The sequence below is a fragment of the Panthera onca genome, chromosome A3 (genome assembly GCF_046562875.1).
Source record: "Panthera onca isolate mPanOnc1 chromosome A3, mPanOnc1 haplotype 2, whole genome shotgun sequence".
Classification (NCBI taxonomy): domain Eukaryota; kingdom Metazoa; phylum Chordata; class Mammalia; order Carnivora; family Felidae; genus Panthera; species Panthera onca.
In genome coordinates, this window is record NC_138341.1 from 110858818 (window position 1) to 110885212 (window position 26395).

A 26395-nucleotide genomic window follows, 5' to 3' on the forward strand; every position below is an offset into this window, starting at 1 on the left:
AATTTAACAGAAAACTGTAATGGGGGAAGCAAGTAGTATATGAGAACACTCTGTGCTTTCCATTCACTTTTGCTGTAAGCCTAAAACTGCTCTAAAAAATAAATCCATGAGAGAAAACTGCATTAATCAGTAATTATAAAACTGTTGATAGGCCTATGATGTGTAAAAACATAACATGATTGACAATGATATAACAAAGGAGAATTGAAGCAGTGGAGCTATATTGGAGTATTGTTTTTGTACGTGTTGAAATTAAGTTGCTATTCATCTAAATTCATCTAGATTGTTTTAAGTTAAGATATTAACCTTAATTCCCAGGACAACCATTAAGAAAATTACTTAAAAATATAGTAACAACAACAATGGAATTAAAACAGTACACTGGGAAATATCAATTTAACACAAAAAAAGGCGGTAATAGAGGAATTGAGGAAATATGACATAGAGAGAACACATTGCAAAATAGCAGACATAAATTGTACTTTATCAGTAAGTACATTAAATGTAAAGGATTAAATACTCAAATAAGGTGGCTCATTCAGTTCAGCACCTGACTCTTGATTTTGGTTTAGGTCATGATCTCACAGTTCGTGGGATCAAGCCCCACATCAGGCTCTGTGCTGACAGTGTGGAGCCTGCTTGGGATTCTCTCTTTCTGCCCCTTCCCTGTTCTCTCTCCCTTTCAAAATAAATAAATGTTAAAAAATATTCAAATTCAAAGGCAGAGATAGGCAGAATAGATTAAAAAATATAACCCAACTATATGATGTCTATGTAAGGCATAGTTTATGTTCAAAAGATAGAAAATAAATAGGGATGGAAAAGATATATCAAGAAAACTAACCAAAAGAGAGCTGGAGCAACTTTATTAATATCATACTAAATAGACCTTAAGATAAAATTGTTATAAAGATCTTAAAGAAAGATATTTTATGTTAAAATGTCAATCTACCAGAAGGAAATAACAATAATAAGCATATATGCACCTGATAATAGAGCTCTGAATTACAAGAAACAAAAAATGACCAAACTGGAGGAAGAAACAGATAATTCAACAATAATACTTGGAGACTTTAGTGCCCTACTTTCAATAATGGTAAGAACTACTAAGCAGAAGATCAACAAGGAAATAGGAGACTTGAACAACCCTCCTTATTGCCTCTCATACAACAAATGAGCTACATTTTACATGATCCTTTCAAGACTTAGCATCATAAAGCTATCATTTCTACCAATGTTAAACCGAATTAAACATGATCTCAACAAATATGACACACAATCAATAGAGTGCAAGGCAACTTACCAGAATGGAAGAAAATGTTTAAAAATCATGTATCTGATAAGGAATTAATATCCAGAATATATGAAGAACTCCTACACCTCAACAACAAAAAACAAACAACCCAAAAAGAAAAATGCACAAATGACTTTAATAGAGGTTCCTCCAAAGATGATGTAGAAATGTCCAACAAGCATCTGAAAAGATGCTTAATATCACCATTAAGAGAAATGCAAATCAAAATGAGATATCATCTCACACCGATTAGGATGGCTACTATAAAAAAACAACAACAAGAAATAACAAGGTTGGTGAGGAAGTGGAAAAATTAGAACCCTTGTCCACTGTTGGTAAAATTGTAAAATGGTGTAACTGCTATGGAAAACAGTATGGTGTTCCTCAAAAAATTAAAGAAAGAACGATCATATGATCCAATAATCCCATTTATGGATATATATCCAAAAGAACTGAAATTAGGGTCTCAAAGAGATATTTTAACACTCATATTTGTAGCAGCATTAGTCATTATAGCCAAAATATGGAAGCACCCAAATGGCCATTGATGGATGAATATGGTATATGTGTAAAATGGAATACTATTCAGCCTTAAAAAGGAAGGAAATCCTGTTGTGTGCTACAACATGGATGAACCTTAAGGAGAGTAGGTTAAGGAGTGCCTGGGTGGCTCAGCTGGTTAAGCGTCCGACTTTGGCTTGGGTCATGATCCACAGTTTGTGAGTTCGAGCCCCACGTCAGGCTCTGTGCTGTCAGCTTGGAGCCTGGAGCCTGCTTTGGATTCTGTGTCTTTCTCTCTGCCCTTTCCCTGCTTGTTCTCTCTCTCTCTCTCTCAAAAATAAATAAACATTCAAAAAAAAAAAAAAAAAAAAGGAGAATATGTTAAGTGAAATAAGTCAATTACAAAAAGACAAATACTTTATGATTCTACTTATATAAGGTACCTAAAGTAGCCAAATTCAGAGAAGCATAAAATAGAATGGTGGCTACCAGGAGTGGGGAAAAAGGAAAAATGGGGAGTTGTTGATTAATGGGTACAGAGTTTCAGTTTTGCAAGAAGAAAAAGTTGTGATCTGTTGCCCAACAATGTGAATATATTTAACACTACTGAACTGTACATCTTAAAATGATAAAGATAAAAAATTTAAAAATAAAATGATAGAGATAGTAAATTTCATTTAATATATTTTTTGCCACAATTTAAAATATGACATCAGTAAGTGATTTTTTGGTGACCTAGACAACATAACTGTAAAATTACTATAAAAAATAATTAAGAATAGTTGGGAAAATTCTAAAATGTAAGTAAGAGTAATGAGGAGGAGTACTAGATCTCTCTGTTACTAAAAAATGTTATGTATCTTCAAAAATTAAAACCGCATCATATTCCACATTAATAAATAGATGGAATAATGAAATAGGATGGAAAGTCCAGAAATACAAATAATTACATTTTCATGCAAATATAGCATGGGTAATATTTACAATTGGTAGGAAAAGATGGATTTTCACTAATGGCTATTGGGACAACTGGAGCTATCAGAAAAAACTATAGGTAGACCCATCATTTCCTAACTTTAACCAGGGTAAATTCCAAATGGATGATTTCCTTTTCCAGTAGTATGGTAAACTCTTCATCTTCAAAGTGCCTTCCCAATACAACTATATCCTTAGGTTTTATCTAAAAGGTAAGGGGCACCTGGGTGGCTCAGTCAGTTAAGCGTCCGACTTCAGCTCAGGTCACGATCTCACGGTCCGTGAGTTCGAGCCCCGCGTCGGGCTCTGGGCTGATGGCTCAGAGCCTGGAGCCTGCTTCTGATTCTGTGTCTCCCTCTCTCTCTGCCCCTCCCCTGTTCATGCTCTGTCTCTCTCTGTCTCAAAAATAAATAAACGTTAAAAAAAAATTAAAAAAAAAATAAAAGGTAAGGGAAATCTCCAAGGATTTAAAAAACAAAAACAAAACCAAGAAATTGAAATCTGGGTGGAAGCTGTGAACTATGAGCTAGCACAAATATTAGGGTTGTACTGGTTGCAAATGCCAATACAAACACACCGGGATGGAGAATAGGGACCACTTCAGATAAGGGCTCTGAATCCTCTGAGGAAACCAGAGAGGTCCTAGTTTGGTAGCACCAACTATTCCTGGTAGAATGAAACACAAATCTTTCCAGAGGAAAGCATACCCTGTTCCAGCCCTGATGTGCTTCAACTAAATATGAGCTAAAATCATCACTACCACAACAATCACAACAAAAACACCAAACAAAAAACAAGCCATCGTGAATGAGAGTCAGCAGAAGTAATGAACAACAGATACAGGACCCAAGGATTTCAGATATTGGAATTATCAAGTACTGAATGTAAAATAACCATAAACATTTAAAAAAATTTCTAACCTTTATTCATCTTTGAGAGATGGAGAGAGACACAGCATGAGTGGGGGAGAGGCAGAGAGAGAAGGAGACGCAGAATCTGAAGCAGGCTCCAGGCTCTGAGCTGTCAGCACAGAGCCTGACATGGGGCTCGAACCTACCAACCGTGAAATCATGACTTGAGCTGAAGTCGGATGCTTAACCGACTGAGCCCTCCAGGTGCCCCAACCACAAACATTTTAAAGAAATAAAAATTTAATTTAAAAAATCAGTGGGGCACCTGGGGGGCTCCGTCGGTTGAGTGCTCAACTTCAGCTCAGGTCATGATCTCATGGTTCGTGAGTTTGAGACCCGCATTGGGCTCTGTGCTGACAGCTCGGAGCCTGGAGCCTGCTTCAGATTCTGTGTCTCCCTCTCCCTCTCTCTCTCTCTCTGCCCTTCCCCACTTGTGCTGTCTCTCTCTCTCAAAAATAAATAAACATTTAAAAAATTTAAAAAATAACAAGAAATGAGAAAGCACCAAGAGACCACCCAAGTAACCCAGACATATTTGAAAAAGAACTAAATAAAACTTTTAGAAATCACTGAAATTAGTAGCTCATTGGCTAAAGTAAATAATATTTTAGATACGACTAAAGTGAATTAGTGAATGGGGAGATGAATAAAAAACAATTACCCAGAATGCAGTACAAAGAGAAAAATAGATCAGAAATATAAAATTGTTTAGGATATAGGGAAGACAGAATTAAAGGTCTAAATTGGAGGGTCATTTGAAGTGCCACAAGGAGAACGGAGAGAATAGAACTGAGATGTAACATTAGGCAAAGGCTGAGCAATTTCCAGAAGTGAGGAAAGATATAAGTAGATCAACAAATTTTAAGCAGGTTAGAAAAAAAGTCCACAACCAGACACATTAGAGTAAGCTGAAGAACTCCAAAGACAAAGAGAAGCCCTTATATTCAGACACAGAGGAAAGAGAGTTTGCTCACAAAAGAATGATATGTATGCTGTACCTTTCAACAGCAACCATGGAAGTATTTTAAAGTGCCAAGTTAAAAAAAAAAAACAAAAAACTATCAATCTAGAATTATGTTCCAGGAAAGCCATCTTTCTTTTTTTTTCTTTTTTTTTTTTTTAACGTTTATTTATTTTTGAGACAGAGAGAGACAGAGCATGAATGGGGGAGGGTCAGAGAGAGGGAGACACAGAATCTGAAACAGGCTCTGGGCTCTGAGCCGTCAGCACAGAGTCCAACGCGGGGCTCGAACTCACGGACCGCGAGATCATGACCTGAGCTGAAGTCGGCCGCCCAACTGACTGAGCCACCCAGGCGCCCCTGGAAAGCCATCTTTCAAGAAAGACAGTGATATGAAGACATTGATAGTAAAACAAAAGTGAGCATGCTATTTATCACCACAGACCTTCACCAAAGTAGGAACTTCTATAAGATATACTTCAGAAGGAGAGAAAAATGACCCAAGAGGAAGTTGTAAGATGCAAGGAAAAAAAAAAGATAAGAAAAAAAAACACCCTGGTAAATCTAAAGAAAAAAATTTCATACATAATAAAAACTATTAAAAATGTGTGGAATTTCAAAGAGTTAAAATTTCAAAGAGTTAACTTTCAAAAGAGTTAAAATATTTATAAGACTACACATCTTATAAATAGGGCAGGGGTATTAGAAGGGTCTGAGATCAGTGGCGAGCTGGTAAATGGTTAACAATAATTTCCAGAGTGGGGAAACCCATGATTTATAATGTTTGTTGACTTCCATGATTATATACGTTCCACCCATGGCTGATTTCAAGCTACCAGTGTAATGTCATTGAATATGGACTTGGGAAGAGATACCAACAATTAGCTCTTGTGAATTCATATGAGCAAGCTCCAGCACACCACTATCCAAGTTTCTATTAGTCAGGAAAGAAATTATGACTTTGTTACGAATACACAGAAAATTTCAAGGGTGATAACTAAAAGAATAGAAATTAAGTGAATAAACTTCTAACCAGGAAAGGGAAAAATGGAATAAGAAACATACACTGCATTAAACAAGATACACATTTTTTTTATATAGCAAGAAAGGAAAATAAACACAGAAGAAGTCGAACAAATACAAAGTAGGGGCACCCGAGTGGCTCAGTCAGTTAGGCATCTGACTCTTGATTTCGGCTCAGGTTATGATCCCAGGATCATGCAATCGAGCTTTGTTGGGCTCCACGCTAAGAATGGGGCCTGCTTAAAATTTTGTCTCTCTCCCCCTCTTCCCCCTCCCCATTCTCTCTCTCTCTCAAAATAAATTTAAAAAAAAGCACAAAGTAAGATGGTAGAAAATAGTTGAAATAAATCAATAATCTCAATAAAGTAAATGGACTTAATTTGCCAGTTAAAAAATAGACTGGATTTGAAAAATAAATCCAGCGGGGCGCCTGGGTGGCTCAATCAGTTGAGCGTCCGACTTCAGCTCAGGTCATGATCTCGCGGTCTGTGAGTTCGAGCCCCGCGTCAGGCTCTGTGCTGACAGCTCAGAGCCTGGAGCCTGCTTCAGATTCTGTGTCTCCCTCTCTCCCTGCCCCTCCCCCGCTCATGCTCTGTCTCTCTCTCTCTCTCTCTAAAATAAATAAACATTAAATAAAAATAAATCCAGCAATATGCCATTAAAAGAGAAACATTCCAGGGGTGCCTGGGTGACTCAGTTGCTTAAGCATCCGACTCTCCGTCCCTTCCCTGCACACGTGTGCACTCTCCCTCAAAATAATAAAGAAATAAACTTTATTTTAAAAAAAGAGAGAGAAATTCTTGAAACACAAGGACACATAATGGTTGAAAATAAAGATGAAAAGAGGCATATGATGCAAATATAACCAAAAGTAAGTTGAAAGAGCCTGTAAATAATATGAGATAATACAGACTTCAAAGCAAAAAAAATTTTTTTAAATTAAAAAAATAATAAAAATAAAATACACACACATATACATACATATTAAAAATAAAGGATCACTAAATGCCCACAAAAAGTTCAACCCAGAAGAGAGCTATAAGATTTTAAAACTTGTCCACAGTCAATAAAATAGCCAATAATATATATTATTATTAATTTCATACTGTATATATTAATCTTCCATGTGAACATTCAGCCTGTCTTTGTGAGTTCCACCAAGTTTTGATGGCTACATTAATATATATAAGCTTTGATATGTATATATAAAAAATGATGAGGGGCGCCTGGGTGGCTCAGTCGGCTAAGCGGCCGACTTCGGCTCAGGTCATGATCTCACGGTCCGTGAGTTCAAGCCCCGCGTCGGGCTCTGTGCTGACAGCTCGGAGCCTGGAGCCTGTTTCAGATTCTGTGTCTCCCTCTCTCTGACCCTCCCCCGCTCATGCTCTGTCTCTCTCTGTCTCAAAAATAAATAAACGTTAAAAAAAAAATTTATAAAAAAAAAATGATGAAACTCACAAAGATAAGCTGAAAGTTCATGCAAAGATGATAACCTTATATCTCAATTTGTAATAGGTCAAGCAGACAAAGGGAAAGACAGATCTGAACAACACAGTTAATGATCTTGATTTAATGAATATATATATATAAAGTGGTAGACCCAATTAGACACACAATTAGGTTAGAAATTGGCAACAAAAATAAATAGAAAAACACCACATGCTTGGGAACTAAAAAACATACTTCTACTTCTGCTTCTAATCAAGACTGAATAACAGAGACTACCTTTACCTGTGGCCTGAAAACAAAACAAACCAGACAAAATGCACTGAATATTTTTCAAGGCAATAGACATCGGAGAACAAGAGACAGTGATCCCTAAAAGATGGGAAATAAGTGAGGTGAACCTGACAAATGTCTCAGCATATTGCTTTGAGAGTTTCCAGATCACAGCACAGGAGGGGGGAACTGAGGCAGAGCCCAGCAGATGCCAGAATTGAGGAGATAACACTGAGAGTCCATAGAGACCAAGGTAGCTAGACTTCTTAGGACAGACCTACCTGGAGGAGAGAGGTACACAGAGGAACCAGAAACTATAATATAATATATGATATATAAATATTATTGAAGCATCTCCCTCGAGTATTTAGTAGAGTATTTGAGCAGTGTGTGCATATAACAAAATTACCCAAGGCCAAGAAAATAACCACTCAAAAGGAATAAAGAGAATAGTCCTGGTGCTTGCATGGAGATGGGAATAGTGCCTGTTTCTACTAGCTAGACTTAAAAAACTCATAATTCATGAGAGATTGGGTACAGCACTCAAGAAGGTCTTACTTCAGTAGTGGGGAATAATTAGTCCTAGATGGAATATTGCTGTGGAACCGTCTAATAAATCATGAAATCAAGACTCAAAAAGATCAAACTGTTTCCAAGTAACTTAACTGCATCCCAGAACAAAAGCTCAAGAAGATTTATAGGAATACAAAAATATCCAACACCCACAAGGAAAAATTCATGTCTGGCATCTAATTACAGAATACCAGGCATGCCAAGATGCAAAAAAATAAGACCCATAATGAGAATAATCCATCAATTGAAATAGAATAGACACAGATGTTAGAAGTAGCAGGAAAAGACATTAAAAGAGTAATTATAACAGTACTTGGTATATTCAAAAATTTAAGTACAGACATAGAAGATATAAAAAAGATACAAATCAAACTTGTAGAGATGAAAACTACAATGTCTGAGATAAAAAATATGTTGGAAGGGATTAACAACAGACGAAACATTGCCAAAGAAAGGATTAGTGAACTTGAGGCATGGCAGTAGAAACTATCCCAAATGAAAAACAAAATAAAACAAAATCCCCCAAAATGAAATGTCAGTGAGCTGCAGGAAAACCTCAAGCAGTTTAGTATTTAAGTAACTGAAGTCCCCAAAGGAGTGGGGTGCAAAAAAATATTTGAGAAAGTAACGGTAAAAAACTTTCCAAATGTAAAGAAAACTGTAACCTCATAGATCCAAAAAGATCAATGAACTCCAAGCATATGAGACATGAAGAAAAACTACACCAAGGCACATGATAATCAAGTTGTTAAAAATGCATAATAAAGAGAAAAATCTTAAAAGCAGCCAGAGATAAAAGACATGTATGCACACAAGCACAAAGATAATGATGGTAACAGATTTCTCATCAGAAATGCAAGAGAAGGATGCCTGGGTGGCTCAGTCAGTTGAGCATCCTGACTCTTGATTTCAGCTTAGGTCATAATCCCACGGTCATGGGATCAAGCCCCACATTGGGCTCTGTGCTGAGTGTGGAGCCTGCTTAAGATTCTCTCTCTCTCTCTCTCTCTCTCTCTCTCTCTGCCCTTCTCCCCAACTCGCACTCTCTCTCTCTCAAAAACAGAAAGACATGCAAGAGAAGACAATGAACAATATCTTAACAACAACAGTCAACCCCAAATTCTCTACCCCGTACTATACAAACAAATATTAAAGATCCCCTTCAGACATAAGAAAAATGGAAATCTGGGTCTACAGAAAAGAATGGTTAACTACATGGGTAAATGTAGAAGATATTTTTCATCTTTTCAAAATCTCTTTAAAAGTAATTGGCTGGGGGCAACTGGGTGGCTCAGTCGGTTAAGCACCTGGCTCTTGTTTCGGCTCAGGTCATGATCTTGCGGCTTTGTGAGTTCGAGCCCTGCATCAGGCTCTGTGCTGACAGCTCAGAGCCTAGAGCCCGCTTCAGATTCTGTGTCTCCCTCTCTCTCTCTCTGCCCCTCCTCCACTTGTGCTTGTTCTCTCTCGAAAATAAATAAACATTAAAAAAAAGTTTTTTTAAATATAAATTGTCTAAATTTTGAATTTGTTGGCATAAAATTGTTCAAAATGTTCCTGATATATTTAACATATCTAGAATATATAGTGATGCCACCATTCTCATTCCTGATATTGGCAAATTGTGTCTTCCCTTTTTTTTCTTTATCAGTCTGGCTATAGATTTATCCATTTTATTGATCTTCTAAAAGAACCAGTTTTTGGTTTCACTGATTTTCTCTATTGTTTATCTGTTTCCTATTTTGCTATTGATTAGTTCCTTTCTTCTGCTTACTTTGGATTTAATTTCATCTCCTTTTTCTGGTTTCCTAGAATGAAAGCTGAAGTCATTGAGTTAAGGTTTTTTTTAGCTATGACATTAAAAGCATAATACATAAAAGAAAAAAATTAATAAATTGGACTTCATGAAAATTTAAAAACTCATACTCTTCAAATAACACTGCTAAGAGAATGAAAAGACAAGCCACTGGCTGGAAATTTTTTTTTTTTTTTGTAAAATAGATATCTGACTTTTATCCACAGAATATAGACAGAAGATAGAGAATTCCTACAAGTTAGTAATAAGCAAACAACCCAATAAAAAGGAGGAGTGATGGTGGAAGATTTGAACAGTCACTTCTTCAAAGAAGATGTATGGATGGCAAATAAGCACATGAAAAGATGTTCAACATCATTAGTCAGTAGAGGTGTGCAAATTAAAGCCACAATAAGACCCCACCACACACCTATTAGAATGGCTAAAATTAAAAAGATAGACTATTATGCTGATGAGAATGTAGAGGCGCTTCAACTCTCATACACGGCTGGTGGGAATGTAAAATGGTACAACCTCTTTGGAAATCAGTTAGGCAATTACTTATAAAGTTAAACGTACTCTTTTTAAAAAATGTTTACTCATTTTTGGGGGAGAGGGAGAGAGAGGCAGAGAAAGAGAGGGACAGAAGATCCGAAGCGGGCTCTGTGCTATAAGCAGTGAGCCTGATGCAGGGCTTGAACTCAGGAACTGTGAGATCATGACCTGAGCTGATGTTGGACACTAAACCAATTGAGCCACCCAGGTGCCCCAAAGTTAAACATACTCTTACTATATGATCTCACCATCACTCTTAGGATTTTTCCCAAGAGAAATGAAAGCACTTGTCCATAAAAGGACTTGTACATAAATGTTTATAAAGCTTTATTTGGAATAGCTAAAAACTGGAAACAGCCCAGATGGCTATCAAGAGATGCTGGCACAAACACATTTTGCTATATTCGTACAATGGAATACTACTCAGCAATAAAAAGGAATGAGCTATTGATACATGCAACAACATGGATGAAACACACAAAGAAGATTATGCTGAGTGAAAAAAACCTAGACAAAAAAAAGCACACATTGTATAACTTCATTTATATAAAATTATACAAAATGCAAATAAATCTATAATGACAGAAAGCAGATCAGCGGTTGCCTGAGGATTCAGGTAAGGGGAGAGAGGGAAAGATTCCAAGGGGGCATGAAGGAACTTTTGGGGTTGAAAGATATGTTCACTATTTCAATTGTGGTGATGGTTTCATCAGTATATACATATGTCATAAGTTTTCAAACTGTATACTTCATGTACATTTTATTGCATATTGATTATACCTCATAAAGTTAATTTAAAAATTTTTTTAATGTTTTATTTTATTTTTGAGAGAGAGAGAGAGAGAGACAGAGTACAAGCAGGGGAGGGGCAGAGAGAGAGGGAGACAGAATCCACGAAGCAGGCTCCAGGCTCTGAGCTGTCAGCACAGAGCCCGATGTGGGGCTCAAACCTGTGAACCATGAGATCATGACCTGAGCTAAAGTCAGACGCTTAACTGACTAAGCCACCCAGGCGCCCCATAAAGTTAATTAAAAATAAAGAATAAGAAAACACACCTCTAAGTATCCCATGCATTGAAAAAGAAGTCATAACAGAAATTTAACAATCCTTGAAACTGAGTGATAATAAAAATATGAGATATGAAAATGTGAGCTGTAAGAAAGTAGTATTTTAAAGAAATGTGATAGCCTTAAATGATTGTGTTAGTAAGGAAGAAAGTCAGTGATTAATGAAATAAGTGTCCAACTCAAGAAATTAGGAAAGAACAAAACAAAGTCAAGGGAGAAGGGAGAAAATCAAGATAGATGCAGAATTAATGTAATGCAAAGCAAACACACAAAAATTAGAAAAAGATTGATTAGGCTAAAAGTTTTAGAAAAGTGACAAATAGCTGACAAACCTTATTGAAGAGAAAGATATGATACAAACAACTAATACCAGGAATGGAAAATGTTCATAGTTAAAAATACAGCAAAGAGAAAAAAGATAAGAGAACATTATGAACAATTTTATGGAAACAAATTTGAAAACTTAGGTACAATGTATAAATTCCTTAAAAAATATAACTCACTAAAGCAAAGTAAAAAAAGAAATAGAAGGCCTAAAATGTCTACGACCATTTTTTAAAAAAAGAGTCAATGGTTTAAAAATTCTCTCTTCCTCATCCGCAAAAACTCAAGGCAAATTATAACAAATTTTCAAAGAACAAATCATTCCAAACTCATACAAACTCATCCAGCAAATAGTAAAAGAAAGAACATGCCCCTTTTAATTATTTGAGGCTGGTACATCACTAACTGTCCAAATCATACCTGGACATTATAAGATAATTACAAGTCAATCGCTGTTGAACATAAATACAAAAACTCTAAATATATTATTAACAATTCCAATTCCTGCAGCATATAGAGAAGACAGTAAACTATTATTAAGTTAGATTTCTACCAGTAGTAATTCAGGATTAGGAAAACCAGTAATGAAATTCAGCACATTAATAGTTTGAAGGAGAAGAGCTATCTGATCAACTCAGTCCATGCAGAGAAAAGCAACATGTGAAGTTCAACATCCATTCATGATTTTAAAAGCCTCCCAAAACAAAAATTTCTTACCAAACTTTTTAACCTGATGGAATATACTATCAAATAGTTACAGTTAACCATGTTTTTAATAGTAAAACATTGGAAACATTTTCTTCAAAATAAAAAACAAGACAAGAATTCCATTGCCACTGCTTGTACTCAGTGTTGTACTTGAGGTTTAGCCAGTGCAATAAAGTAAGAAAAAAAAGTACGTAAGAATTGAATAGAAAAAGGAACAGTCAAGGTTGCATAAGACGACTGTCTATATAGAAAAAGCAAAACAAATCTAAAGACAAAGATCCACATGCAAATACCAATTGCATTTCTCTATACTATCAACAAAGAGTTAGAAAATATAAAAAAAGATATAATTTGTAATAGCAACAAAATATAAACTGTATTAGAAATAAGCTGCTCATACATCTGAATGGCTCATTCTCTCATCTCTAAATCTTTCCTCAAACTCCACTTTCTCAATTTGGCCTACTGTGACCACTCCATTTAAAAATCACATTTCCCCAACCCCCAAATTCCTGATCAGTTTTTTTTTCTCTATTTTTTTCCACATATCACGCTCTACCACACTCAGAATTACTGCTTTTGCCTATCTTCCCTGTGTCTTCTCCCTCCATGAGTACAGATACTTTTGTCTGCTTTGTTTACTCTGGTATTCTCAGAGTCTAGAACAGTACCTGGTACATAGTAGATGCTCAATAAATATTTATTGAATGAGTAAATAAATAAAAAATAAGTATATGTGGTCTTTATTGAGAAAATTATACAACTTTACTGAAAGGCATTAGAGAAAATATACATAAATGGAGAGAGAAACCATATTCATGGATATGGATTCAGTAGCATAAAGATGTGAATTCTCTTCCAAATTAATGTACAAGTTAATTGTAATATTAACCAAGGCATCCAAAGATCTGTGTGTGTGTGTGTGTGTGTGTGTGTGTGTGTGAGTGATTTTATAAGTGGATCCTAAAATTTATATGGAAACACAAAAGGCCAAAATACGCAATATTCTCCTCAAGAACAAGAGAGGGTAGGAGGCTTGCCCTACACACTTGTTTATACCATTATTGTAGAGCTATAGTGATTAAAAAACATGATGTCAGCACAGGGATTATCAAACAGATCAAAGGAATAAAACAAAGAGTCTAGAGACAGACCCACAAATAGAAGGAAACCTGATTTCAAATATAGATGATACTGCAGCTAAGTAGGAAAGGATGAAATATTTAATAAGTGATACTAGAGTAATTAGTGATTCATAAATAAAAGTAATTAGAATGACTCCTTAATTCACACAATGCCCCCAAATTAGTTCCACATGGATTCTAAACCTAACTGTAAAATGAAAAACTGTAAAACCTTTACAAGAAAATATAGAAGAATATCTATGACTCAGCATAGGGAAAGAGTTCTGAAATAAAACACAGAGTAAGCACCATGAGAAAAATATTGATAAATTCAATTACATTGTGATACCTGAAATACACCTTCCTGATAAAGGATCAGTATCTAGGATTCATAAAGAACCATTAAAATCAATATAAAAAACCCGAACAATTCAAAAAGAAAAATGGGCAAGACTTTAGCATATACTTAGTAGAAGTAATGCAAATACCAATAAACAAATAAAAATATGCTCAACTTCATTAGTAATCAGGAAAATGCAAATTAAAGCTCCCACATAATTGCCTGTGTGCCCACTAGGCTGGCAAACACGAAGAGGTTTGACATCAGTGAGTGTTGGTGAGGAGGGAGAGCAATAGGAACTCAATCACTGTGGCTGGGAGCACTACTCAAGACAACCATCTTGAAAAACGCTTTGACCTTGACTCCTAAAGTTAATCACGTCCACACCCTATGACCTGGCAGATCCAGTCTGAGGTTGACATCCTAAACACACTCTTGCACCTGTTCGAATTAGGAGAGACAGACAAGAATGTTCAAGGCAGCTTTGCTTCTAACAGCAAAAACAAAGCACAGCCAACCATAGCTAAATACTGCACAATTAAAAAGAACATTTTAGAAGACTACTACAACGTGATATCACTTTTATAAAGTTAAAAATAAGCACAACTAAACATATTGTTTACAATCTAATTTTTAGCTATTAGATATTTTTTAGGTATTTTCAGGATAAACCCACAGTTCATTTACTCATCACCTTTAGGAGAGGGGTAGGCATTGGTGTGAGATAGCAAAGGCTTCAGTAACACTTCTAATGTTGGGCACCGGGTGGTTCAGTCAGTTAAGTATCCGACTCTTGGTTTCAGCTCAGGTCATGAGCTGAGTTCGTGGGTTCAAGCCCCGCATCGGGCTCTGCACTGATAGTGTGAAGCCTGCTTGGGATTCTCATTCTCTCTCTCTCTCTCTCTCTCTCTCTCTCTCTTTCTGCCCCTTCCCAGGCTCACACTCTCTCTCTCAAAATAAATAAATAAACTTAAAAAAAATAGTATTTTTTATGTTCTAATTTTAAGTTAGTTGGTAGGTTCACAGGTGTACATTGATCATTATGCCTCATAATTTCTATCTTGTTATATTTTTCTTCTGTATGTATTATATGGGACACAAGAACTTGGTTATTTTTTCAAATGGATCAAATATTTACATGTAAACAATGAAACCATAAAGGTACCAGGAGAAACCATAGGATACAGTTTTAAAAATAAGTTTGGTGTGATAGAGGCCTTTCTAACGATGACAAAAATCCAGAGCACTTAAAAGATTGAGCGGTTGGGCAAGTTTCGTTATAAGAAGTTACAAGATAACAATCAACTAGAAAGAAAAAAGAGCGATACATGCAAAGGGCTAATTTCCTTAACATATACTCCTACAAATCAATAACAAAAGCCAATCCTTCGTAGAAAAATACACAAAGGGGGCGCCTGGGTGGCTCCGTCAGTTAAGCGTCCCACTTCGGCTCCGGTCACGATCTCGTGGCTCATGGGTCTGAGCCCCACATCGGGCTCTGTGCTGACAGCTCAGAGCCTGGAGCCTGTTTCGGATTCTGTGTCTCCCTCTCTCTGCCCCTCCCCCACTTGTGCCCTGTCTGTCTCTCTCAAAAATACACTATAGACATTAAAAAAATTTTTTTAAAAAGAAAAAGAAGCAAAGGGTATGAACAGATAGTCCACAGAAAAGGAAATACAAATAGACTTTAGATACCTGAAACCATGTTCAACCTCAGAGTGACAGAAATGAAATTTACCAGGATATCCCAATACCCTTTGCTGACAGAGAAAGATTTAAAAAATATATATACATATAGTGACCACTGCTTGTTGCATTTTTCAACCCCAAGATCACTTGCCTTTACTCCCTGAAGATTTTACTGCTGCATCACTACAAAACTCTTGGACAATGATCCTGTCATAACGCTTGGTGGTTTCAGTATCAATATAGATAGATAGTTCTTCCAAGACATTCTCCTCTGCATTCCGTGGGCATCACTCCTCCGGTGACCTTGTCTCTACCTTCCCTTGGCCACATCTTACTGATAAATGTAATCCCTGAATAATCCTACCTACGGACAACCCACGGTCTCACCATCTTCTAACCTCCAGCTCAACCCCTTTCTGGTACCTCAACTCCAAAAAATTGTTTCGCCCCATCACAGAACCTGCATGCCATGTGTCTTGCTTTCTCTTCACCCGCCCATATTCCTCTCCCTATCTAGCTTAAATTCCTGGTTCCATTTTCGTAAACGTCCTTTGCATACTCTTTTCGCTCTCTTGCCCTCTCGGGTTTCAATACACTCACCTGGCAACCCCCTAATTCTGCTTCTACACAACCGCTTACCTGTTCTGCACCTGCCCTCTCATGTAGTTTAGCGTGGCTGGAGACATTTCTCACTTATGACCATAAACCTGAGGCAGGCCCTTCGTAGCTGCTTGGTAATCACATGATGTTTCAATGGTTCACTCATCCTCCTGGACAACTATTTCATGCCCTACTGTCTCCTTCTCCATCCTTATCCTTCACTGTTGACCTTGCTTCTCCTTACACTGAGAAAACAAAGCAATCAGGAAAGAAGATGTCCTGATTTGCCCACTTCCGGGTCCAGGCTCTCTGACTTCCTTGCTCTGTCCATTGAGAACTGTCTGTGCTCCCAGCTAAACCAGTCCTCCACCCATGCATGGGATCTCATGTCCTCTGCTGACTAAAGGACATGGCTTCAGCAATTTCCACCTCTATCTCTCCTGTAGCATCGTTTCCCCCTTTCCTACTGGGTTCTCTCTTCAGCATATGAAGACGCTATATTTTTTTCTTGACCTTTTCATTTCTCTAATTTCTTTATTTTAATTTTTAAGAAATGTTTATTTTGGGGCGCATGGCTGGCTCCGTTGATTGCGCATCCGGCTTCGGCTCAGGTCTTGACCTCACAGGCGAGTTCGAGCCCTGCAACAGGCTCTGTGCTGACAGCTCAGAGACCGGAGCCTGCTTTGGATTCTGTGTCTCCCTCTCTCTCTGCCCGTCTCCCGCTCTCTCTCTCTCTCTCTCAAAAATAAACGTTAAAAAAAAGTATTTTATTTACTTACTTTGAGAGAGAGAGAGAGAGAGAGAGAGAGAGAGAGAGAGAGAGTGCAGGTATGCATATGTGAGAGCAGGGGAGGGGCAGAGACAGAGGAAGAGAGAGAATCCCAAGCAGTGAGATTCTGAGCAGGGAAGCCTGCCCCAGGCTTGATCCCACCAACCACCAGATCATGACCTGAAATCAGCCAACAGTTGGTCACTTAGCCGACTGGGCCAACTAGGCGCCCTTCTGATCCCTTTAGAGCAAAACCAGAGTTCCTCTGTTCACTGCCTCTAGTCTCTCTTCTCCCATTCTCAGACACCCTCCTAACAGACTTCTGCCCCTCCACGCTATTGGAATAGCTCTTGTTCAGGTCACCAATGTCCCCCTCATTGCAAAATGTAATGGTCAATTCTTAGTCTCCATGAGATCATGACCTAAGTGGAAATCAAGAGCTAGCTGCTGACTGAGCCACAAAGGTGTCCCTGGAATGTTTTCTTACCCAGACTTCTAGGACATTCCACTCCTCCGACTTTCCTTGTACTGCCTTGGTTGCTGCTTTTCATTCTCCTTCGCTGGCTCTGCATCTCCATGACCTCTAAACACTGGATAGCCCAGATTCAGTTCTTGGACCTCTTCTATTTTCATTCAGCATTGATTCTCTTAACGACTTCATTCATTCATTCATTCAGATTTCTATCTGCAGCCTGGACCTTTCCCTTGAGATCCATCATCATGTTTTCAGCTGCTTATCAACCCCCCTGGACATTTAACAAACATCTTAACACCAAACTCCTGACCTCTCTCCTCCCAAACCCACTCGTCCTGAAATCTCTCCTCAGGAAATAGGAACTCTGTCCTTCCGGGCTGATCAGCTCAGAAATCTTGGATGTGTCTTTAACTCCCCTCTCTCTGTGTCACTTTGTCTCTCCTCCCGTAACAGATCCTGTCAGCTCTGCCTATGAAATTTATCCAACCACTTCCTGCCTAACACCCCGTCTATAACAGCCTCCGCTTACCCTCACCTGGATAACTGTACTGGCTTCGTAACTCAACTCCCTGCCTCCCCCGTTGCCTCCTACAGGTCATCTGCAACACACGAGTCAGAGTGATCTTGCTAAAATATAAATCAGGTCATCTCATTCCCCTCCCAAACCTCTCCTGCCTGCCCCCCTATCCCCCGCCCATGGCTTCCATGCCATTCAGAATAAAAGCCAAAGTCCTTATAATGATCTATATGCAACCTACAAGGCCCTGTCTGCATGGTCTTACCCGCCTCCTCCCCCACCTGCTGGTTCTCTGACACCACCTCCTCCCATGGTCCCTCTTCCTCCGGTCACCTGCGCTTTCTCGCTCCTCCTTAAATGCATCAGGTACGCTCCTGCCAAGAATATTCTTCCCCTGGATTCAAACATGGCTCACTCCCTTACTTCCTTCAGGCCTTGGCTCAAATGTCATCGTTTCAGCGAGGCTTTCCTTAAATACTCTAAAACTGCAATACCCCCTTCCTGGGCACTCTCTGATCTTTCGTGACGTTTGCTTTTTCTCCTTAGCCGTTACCACCATCTAAGATAATATCCATTTCACTCATTCAGTTCGTGTCCACCTCCCCTGCTAGATCATAAGCCCATAAACACAAGCATTTTTGTCTGTTTCAGTCACTGCTTAATCCACAGAATATGGAAGAGACCCTGGCACAGAGTGAATATTAAAAAATGTATATTTGTTGAATGAATAAACAACATATTTAATTGGCCAGAGGGTGGGCAACAGGCGTTCTCAAAACTGCTGGTATGAATACCAACTGTGTAATCTCCACAGAAGGCAAATTGACAATAACTATTAAAATTACAAATGCAGGGGTGCTTGGGTGGCTCAGTCAGTTAAGCGTCTGACTTCAGCTCAGGTCATGATCTCATGGTTCATGAGTTCGAGCTCCGCATCGGGCTCGTGCTGACAGCTCAGAGCCTGGGGCCTGCTTCAGATTCAGTGTCTCCTTCTCTCTCTGCCCCTCTTCTGCTCATGCTCTCTCTCTCTCTCTCTCTCTCTCTCTCTCTCTCAAAAATAAATAAACATTAAAAAAATTACAAATGCACATCTCCCCTGACCCAGAAGTGCTGCTTTTAAAGTATCCTTCGTATAAATGCATGTATGTGCAAAGTGACACATGGAGAAAGTAAGCCACTGCAGAATATTTTATCCGCGAAAAGGAACGAAAACAGCCAAACTGTCCAGCAATGGCAGACTATAAGAAATTATAGCTTTTCCATCCCATGGAATAGTTTGCAGTGGCAAAAAAGAAGAAAGGAGACTTCTTGTGTCCTGATGGAACCTCCCGGATACACACATTTTTTAGAGAAGAGAAAAGGAGCTGAAAAGTACAGTTGGTGTGCCACTGTTTTTATAAACATAAAAGGCAAGGTACAAAAAGAATATGTATCTGCATTTTCTCATCTGTGTGCAGACTATCTCAAGAAAGATGCCCAAGAAACTGCTAACAACGGTTGCTTGTTTGGAGGGCAATGGGTGGGTGAGACGCAGAGGTGGGAGCCTTCCCCCCTCCCATAAACTCTTTTAAACCCGAATTTTTGCTCCTGTGAATGGTTATCTATTGAGAGGAGAATAAGGAGAATAATTCAAAAAGAAACAAAATAATTTTTAAAACATCGTGGTGGCAGCACGCATCTTTACACGTATCACCTTGACAATCCTGTGACTGAAACCCAGCAAGTATGTCCCCACTTTTCAAACGAAGGAAACGGAAGTTTAGAGACGTCAAGTCAAGCAGTGCAGGGGTAGAATGGGATGGGGGACTGGAACCCTGCTTACCCTGCCTTTCTCTTGCCAGCCCCTCAGTCCTCCCAGCCCATGTTCTGGGCTCTGGTTCACTTCCTCCAGCCCCCACCCCCACCCCCGGCTCCCCAGAGTGGTGTCCTTCCACAGGGACCACACTCCTAGGCCCAACCCCAGAAATCTACCACCGGGAGCTTCGCTCAGAGGCCAGGGGTGGCAGCTCCCTGGAGTCTGACAGTTCGTCTCTGCTTAGAGCCACCAACAGGAGGGTGGGTGTGCCACCATGCCCCGTGGCTGAACCCAGCCCGCCCTGGCCCCCCAGGGCCTCCAGCTTGTACCTGTCAATAATGACCGGGTCAGAGGGTGTCTCGTTCCGATTGCCACAGCTCTTCCGGTCACAGCACCGGCTGGGGGAAGATGAGGAGAGAGGGAAGGAGGAAAGGGAGGGAAGGAGAAGGGGTGTGTGTGTGTGTGTGTGTGTGTGTGTGTGTGTGCACGCGCGCACCAGTTCGCACACATGCTTCAGGATGAGGATACTGATGTCCTGTCTCTGACTATGGAATCCCTGGCCCAGGGGACTCATTCCCAGGAGACTGGGGGAGAAGGAAGGGTCTTCGTGGGGACCTGGAGAGCCCAGTCCTGAATGCAAGGTTGGGTGGGGAACCCTTGTCCCAATGGCATGCTGCTCCTGGCGGATGCAGGAAAAGCAGGCTGCCGGCCACCTACAGGGTCTCTCCCTCTCTCTCTCTCTCTCTCTGGACACTTTTTATACACATAGAAAAGAGCTCAAACTGGAAGCATGCAGCTCATAAATTTTCAAAAAGTGAACCCACCCATGCAACCAGCACCCGGACCAAATGTGACGATGTGATCAGAGCCCCAGAAACCCCCTCATGCCTCTTCCTTGTCACTACTCTTCCCAAAGGTAGCCAGTGTCCCAACCAGATTTTTGAATACTATTCTCTTTTCCATGCATGAAGAACTGCCTCTCAGGACCCTGTATGACTGGCATCTCCGGAGGAGACCTTGCCTAGAAATGCCAAGCTCTGGGGTAACGAGGGAAGGGGAGCCAAGAGCTGTGCCCCCACCCCGCCACTGCCCCGCCCCCCCCTCCCCACCCCGCTGAGGGAGCACCCTGAGGTTCACCTAGGAAGCAGCAAAGTTTCCTCTCTCTAGCTCCTGAGCTAATGCGGGAGGCCCAACCCTGCCCCCCCCCCTCCCCCCAGCAAGCCTCCCCTGAGCTTTATTAGTTAAGCTTTCCAGTGGTGGCAGGAGGCCTCTCTTACAAAAACACTTGGCGAAGCCACATAAACAGGCCAGGCTAATGGGGCCTCAAGGACCCTCTCTTCAGCCAGCACTGTGCTCAAGGGCCTCCCTCCTCCCTCACCGCCTTCCCCCATCCGGCTTCCCTAGGGAGCTGAGAGGAGGAGGAGGGGGGTGACAGTGGTCAGGGGCAGGGCCTGGTGGGGCCCGAGGGGCAAGGTGCAAGTGACCCAAACCTTCTCACCTGCACATGATCTCATGAGTGAGCAGCACTCGGCACATTTCGGGGTTCTTGTCCTGCCCCTCATAGATGATGGCCTGGGGGGAGAGGGGAAGCGCACAGGCTCGAGGGGAAGGAGGCTCCTCTCAAGTCCAAGTGGAGGGAAGAGAGATGAGCCCTGCCCCCAGGGAAGATCATGCCCTCCAACTTGCTCTGGGCCTCTGGGGCGCCCAAGAAGGCAAAGCAGGAGCTGGGATCTGGGCCAAATCAGGACCACCACAGTGGGGGGCGGGATGGGCTAGAGTATCACGAGGTCGGTCTACAGATTCTGGTTGTCCACAGGCCGCGCTTTCCAGAGCCAGCTCTGTTTGAGGCCGGGGATGTCCCCAGACCACAAGGACCAAGGTCAAGTTGTTGGTGGGGTAGACACACTCTTTCCTCCACTGTTTCCATGCCCCTAGTGGACCTCTGCCTCCTGCTCAGAGGCACTGTCCTCTGGGCTCTCTGTATCGTGTCCTCAGCCCAGGCCCGCATGTCCCCCTTGCACTGTTCTATCAGCCTCCCCATGGGTCCCCTAGCATCCGCTCTGCCCCGAAGCAGGGAGTGCGAGCTTCATAAACCGCAGCTCTGGCTTCCCACTTTCTAACCCTCTGCGCCTCCCGGCCAGCCCTCACTTGTGGGGTCCCTGTCTCTCTGGACCTCCTCCAACCCCTTCCACATTTGTCCCCTGCATGGTCCCATTTGCCACACTGCCTGGTCTGCCTCCCACACCGCGGTGACCGCAGGCTTTCTAGAAATAAACCACTTCTTCCTCTGCCCTGGGATTGGGTGGAGGCTACTTGAAGACTGTGGGAAAGCCCGTCTCCACCTTGCATTCCAGGCCACTGACTGGCCCATTTGTGACACAACCCTGCTCCTTACCAGCACTCACAACTTCTCTGAAGAAGCCCTGAGTCTTGGGGCCCTGCCTTTGGCAGGATCCACAGGGATTGACTCAGATTTCAATTTCCCCAAGCTCCTTATGCTGGCCTCTGAGCCTCCTGTGACCTTCCACGGCAGCAAGGCACTAAGGATCTGCAGTAGAAGCTCTGGGGTCCCACCCGGTCCCCTTTCTTGGACCAGTGCTCCCATCCCCCAGCTGTGGTTAGTGTAGGCTGCTAAGGGCTTTCTCTTGAGAGTTGCCCTCAGCACATAGGAGCTGCCTAGCCTGGAAATGTCTCAAAGGTTACACTCTCCCCTTGGGAGTGGTCCACAGCCAACGACTGACTGATACAGGGTACATAATCCTGGCCTCCTTGCCTCAAGGGGGCACAACTCGGGTGCCATTCCATCTCTAGAGCTCCCTGCAGATCAGACTGAGGCTAGACTCCATCAGGCCGAGGCTAGACTCCAGCTGGGACCACGTCCTTGCTGAGCCCCGCTCAGCCTTCTCTGTCCTGCTTCCTTCTCTCCCCTTCTCCTGAGTGCTTCTCCACGGCTCCCCAATAAAGCCCATGCACCTGAATGCCCCTCTAGGCTGGGCTTCTAGGGGAGGCAACCTAAGAGCCTTTGTACAAATATTACCTTCTTCCAGATTGCAGGGCAAGGCCATGCACACCCTCCTGCCGGGTGGGGGCTGGACCAGTGGGGAGGAGCAGCATGGGGGAGGCGGGGGCAGGGATGAGGATTCACACTCAAATGGGGTCCGAGAGGAGGGCGGGATGGGCCTGAGCATCCCCTGGGCTGGCTCACCTGCTTGGACATGGAGTCAATGAGGCGCACATAGAGGTCCTGCTCCGTCCGAAGTCCTAAGGGTGGGGAGGTGGAGAGGGCTTGCTGGGGCCTCCGATGACGCCACACCCTCCCCACCTGGAGCCAGGCCCTCCTCCGCCCGGAGGAATGGGGCCTTCTACGTCACACAAGGTTCGGGGATCCTAGACCTCCTCTGGGCGTCACTCACCATTGTTATACACCAATCGGAGGCGGTAATGGATCCCGTTGTTTGTCTTTTCAGCCCCAGGTTCCTGCAGGGACAAGATGGGGAGGATGCTTAGTGTTCACGTGGATCCTCCAGCCTCCCCTCAACCCCCCCCCCCCCCACCTCATCCCACTCCCTCTCCCTCCCTTCCATCCATTCCACCCCCCTCTCTGCCCGCCCCTTCAAGGGCTATCCATTCAACTGCCCAGTGGGAGGGGGTTCCGGGAAGCCCTCCCTCCCCACCCCATGCTCTGGCCCACGAGCCTCTCACACGGTCCTTTTCCACGAAATCGATGAAGGCTGTGCGCTCCACCTCCACGGGCTGCCCCTGCCGGTCATACATGGCCAGCACGAAGTGGAAGAAGTTGGATTTCCTGAGGTTGGAGGGGGGCTGCTTCTCAAAATGTGCGCGTGCCAGGCCCACGCCACTGCGAGGAGGAAAGGAGCTGGAAAACCACCGGAAGTGCCCTCCGGAGAGAAAGACCCCATCGCCTCCGACCAGGAAGGTGTGCTGGTCAGGACATGGGTCTGACATGGCAAGAGTCTGGGCAAGAAATTAGATTGGATGGGCCCATTCCACCCTTGTCTTTGCCAGAGATCTCAGTTCTAGACAGGGCTCCCCAGACGGCGGTCACCCTAGCCTGCTCTGCTGGCGACAAGTGTCACAGCAGGAAGCAGTGGAGGCAGATTTCCCCCTGGGCCCCACATTTTGAAAGGCTGATCTCTAAAACCACATATATGAGCGGCCAATCTAACTGACCAGAGGCTCCTGTGACTGCCCTTTAGAGCATCAGGGGGCAGCTAGGAGGTTCTGGAACAAACAACCCACTGTACCCCAGCCCGTGACATGAAGCTGGTGCAGGACCACTAATCTGCCCAGCCCACAACCTGGGCTATGTCTGAAGGCAGGGGGTGTCCTCCGTAGGTATATAGGGACCTGCCTTCACACTTTGGGAAAGATACACGCTGGTTCCCTTGGGCAGAAGGACCTTCTGGTCTAGCCTTGCCCAGACTTTCTCCTGGCTCATCAGAAACGGTTCCTAGAAGCAAGGCCTGGGTGAGAGCAGAGGGAAAACAAAGGCCCTATTCATCAAGTATTTCCTCAGCCTCAACGACGTACCAAGCACTGGACGCATGGCACTGAGTGGGGCCAGAATTAAATGCCTGGAAGGGAGGGAAGACAGATACAGAGAGCTATAGCACAAGGCACAGTGGTGGGTACTCCCCAAAAGATGTTACTATGCAAAAAATCTATAGAGGCAAATCACTTCTGTCTGTGAGAGGTGAGGGAAAGCCTTCACAGAGACGGTGGCTGTTCCCCTGGTTCTTGAGGAGTGACTAGGAGCTCGACAGTTGCAGCAGGCCAAGGGGTAGAACAAACAGCATGAGAAATGGTTGTAGGTGTGAGGGTTGGTGTCACTGGACCAGATTTTAGATTTTAGATTTCTGGATTTTTTTTTTTAACGTTTATTTATTTTTGAGACAGAGCATGAATGGGGGAGGGGCAGAGAGAGAGAGGGAGACACAGAATCTGAAACAGGCTCCAGGCTCTGAGCTGTCAGCACAGGGCCCAACGCAGGGCTCGAACTCACGGACCACGAGATCGTGACCTGAGCCGAAGTTGGATGCTTAACCGACCGAGCCACCCAGGCGCCCCTAGATTTCTAGATTTTAGAAAGTGAAGTGAAGAGAAGAAAAGTTGCATTGGTAGTGCCAGACTGCGGAGACACAAAAACCAGGCCATGGAGTTTAGACTTTCTCCTCCGGGCCACTCTTAAAGAGAGTGTTCCTTGGGTCTCTCGTAGCTTCAGATCCTCCTTCTCCAAAAGGCGGCTGTGGCCACAGTCACCAGGAAATGAGGCTTCGTGGCGTGCACAAGTGTATGTGGGGGGCCCTGGGACACCCTCCAGGAACGGACCTTACTTGACTTGACTCAGGCTGGCGTTCCCGCGTGTGGTAGCCAAGATGGTGCCCCATGATCCCCTCCTCCTGGCATTCGCGCCCTTGTGTAGTCCCCTCCCAGACTGTATCGGGGTTGGTCTGTGTGGCCAATAGAATGCAGCACAAATGAGAGCATATGATTTCCAAGGTTAGGTCATAAAAGACACCGTGGCTTCTGCCTCGTTCTGTTGGATCAGCCACACAGGGCAAAGCTGGCTGCCATCTTGTGAGGACACTCAAGCAGCCATGTGGAAGGTCTACATGGAGAAGACCCAAGGTCTTCTGCCAGCCCTCAGCTTGCCAGCAGCGTGAATGAGCCACATTGGAAGAAGATCTACCAGCCCCAGCAAAGCCTTCAGATGACTGCCGCCTCATAAGAGGCCCTGAGCTGCCCCCTGATTTCTGACTCTGAGAAACTGTGTGAGATAACGGATGTTGAGGGATGTGGTTTGACAAATACAAGGAAAGGCCACCAGAAGGTTCTGAAGCCAGGCAGGGCTCAGAAGATGATGCCTGTGGGGAGGGTGCAGTGGGGTGGGAAAGAGAAGCTGCCCCAGGGATGCCGATAGGATGAGGGTGATGGTGCTGGGATATTCTTGCAAAACCATAATATCTGGGATATCCTGGCTTGAGAGCCTCGTTATGTTTTTACTCATATATATTCAGGATTTTTTAAAATATTTATTTTGAGAGAGAGCGAGGGCACTGTGCACACAAGCACACGCAAGGCGGGGAGGGGTGGGGCAGAGACGGAGGGACAGAAAGAATCCCAGGCAGGCTCTGTGCTGTCAGTGCAAAGCCCTATGTGGGGCTCGAGCCCAGATCCCACGAACCATGAGATCATGACCTGAACTGAAATCAAGAGTCGGACGCTTAACCCACTGAGGCACCGAGGCGCCCCTCCTTCTACATATTATGGTAAATACAATGAAAGGACCAGTGTTCCACCTCCTCAAGCCTACTTGAGAGCTTCACCGTTCCATGTGAAATGCTGATTTCAGAGGCAGAAATGATGGTCTTCTTTCTCTCTGATCAAGGAGTTGGAGGAGGGCCACCCACACCTTCTCTTCCTCACCAACCGCTTGTCCCTTTCTGCAGGGATGTTCCCCCTCCAGCTTCCCATTTCCTCAGCCTTCTCCTCCCCTCCCTTTCAGGCTGACGGTCCTTTCAAGTCCTGGCCTTGACCCTCCTGCTTCCCATTTGCCAGAAGCAGGGATGCCCGAAGAGCTTTGATCACAGCAGGCCCTTGATTACTGTTGATGCATATGCTAATGAGGCAGCAACCCTGACCCCAGGACCAGTTTAGGGGT

General features: G+C 42.9%; 1 protein-coding gene across 2 annotated transcripts in view; it reads right to left on the reverse strand.

Moving 5' to 3' along the window:
• The window catches only part of EBF4 (EBF transcription factor 4), a 58220-nt gene that overhangs the window by 23519 nt on the left and 8306 nt on the right, over positions 1 to 26395 (reverse strand). For both annotated transcript variants that reach the window (XR_013554565.2, XM_078444201.2), the window contains exons 3-7: positions 23416 to 23572; positions 23127 to 23190; positions 22919 to 22974; positions 21212 to 21285; positions 20043 to 20111 (exon numbers count right to left, since the gene is read on the reverse strand). Coding sequence is in view for 1 of the 2 variants with exons in the window: in XM_078444201.2 (XP_078300327.1) it covers positions 20043 to 20111; positions 21212 to 21285; positions 22919 to 22974; positions 23127 to 23190; positions 23416 to 23572 (420 nt within the window). In the remaining variant the exon portion in view is untranslated. The remainder of the gene's footprint in view (positions 1 to 20042; positions 20112 to 21211; positions 21286 to 22918; positions 22975 to 23126; positions 23191 to 23415; positions 23573 to 26395) is intronic.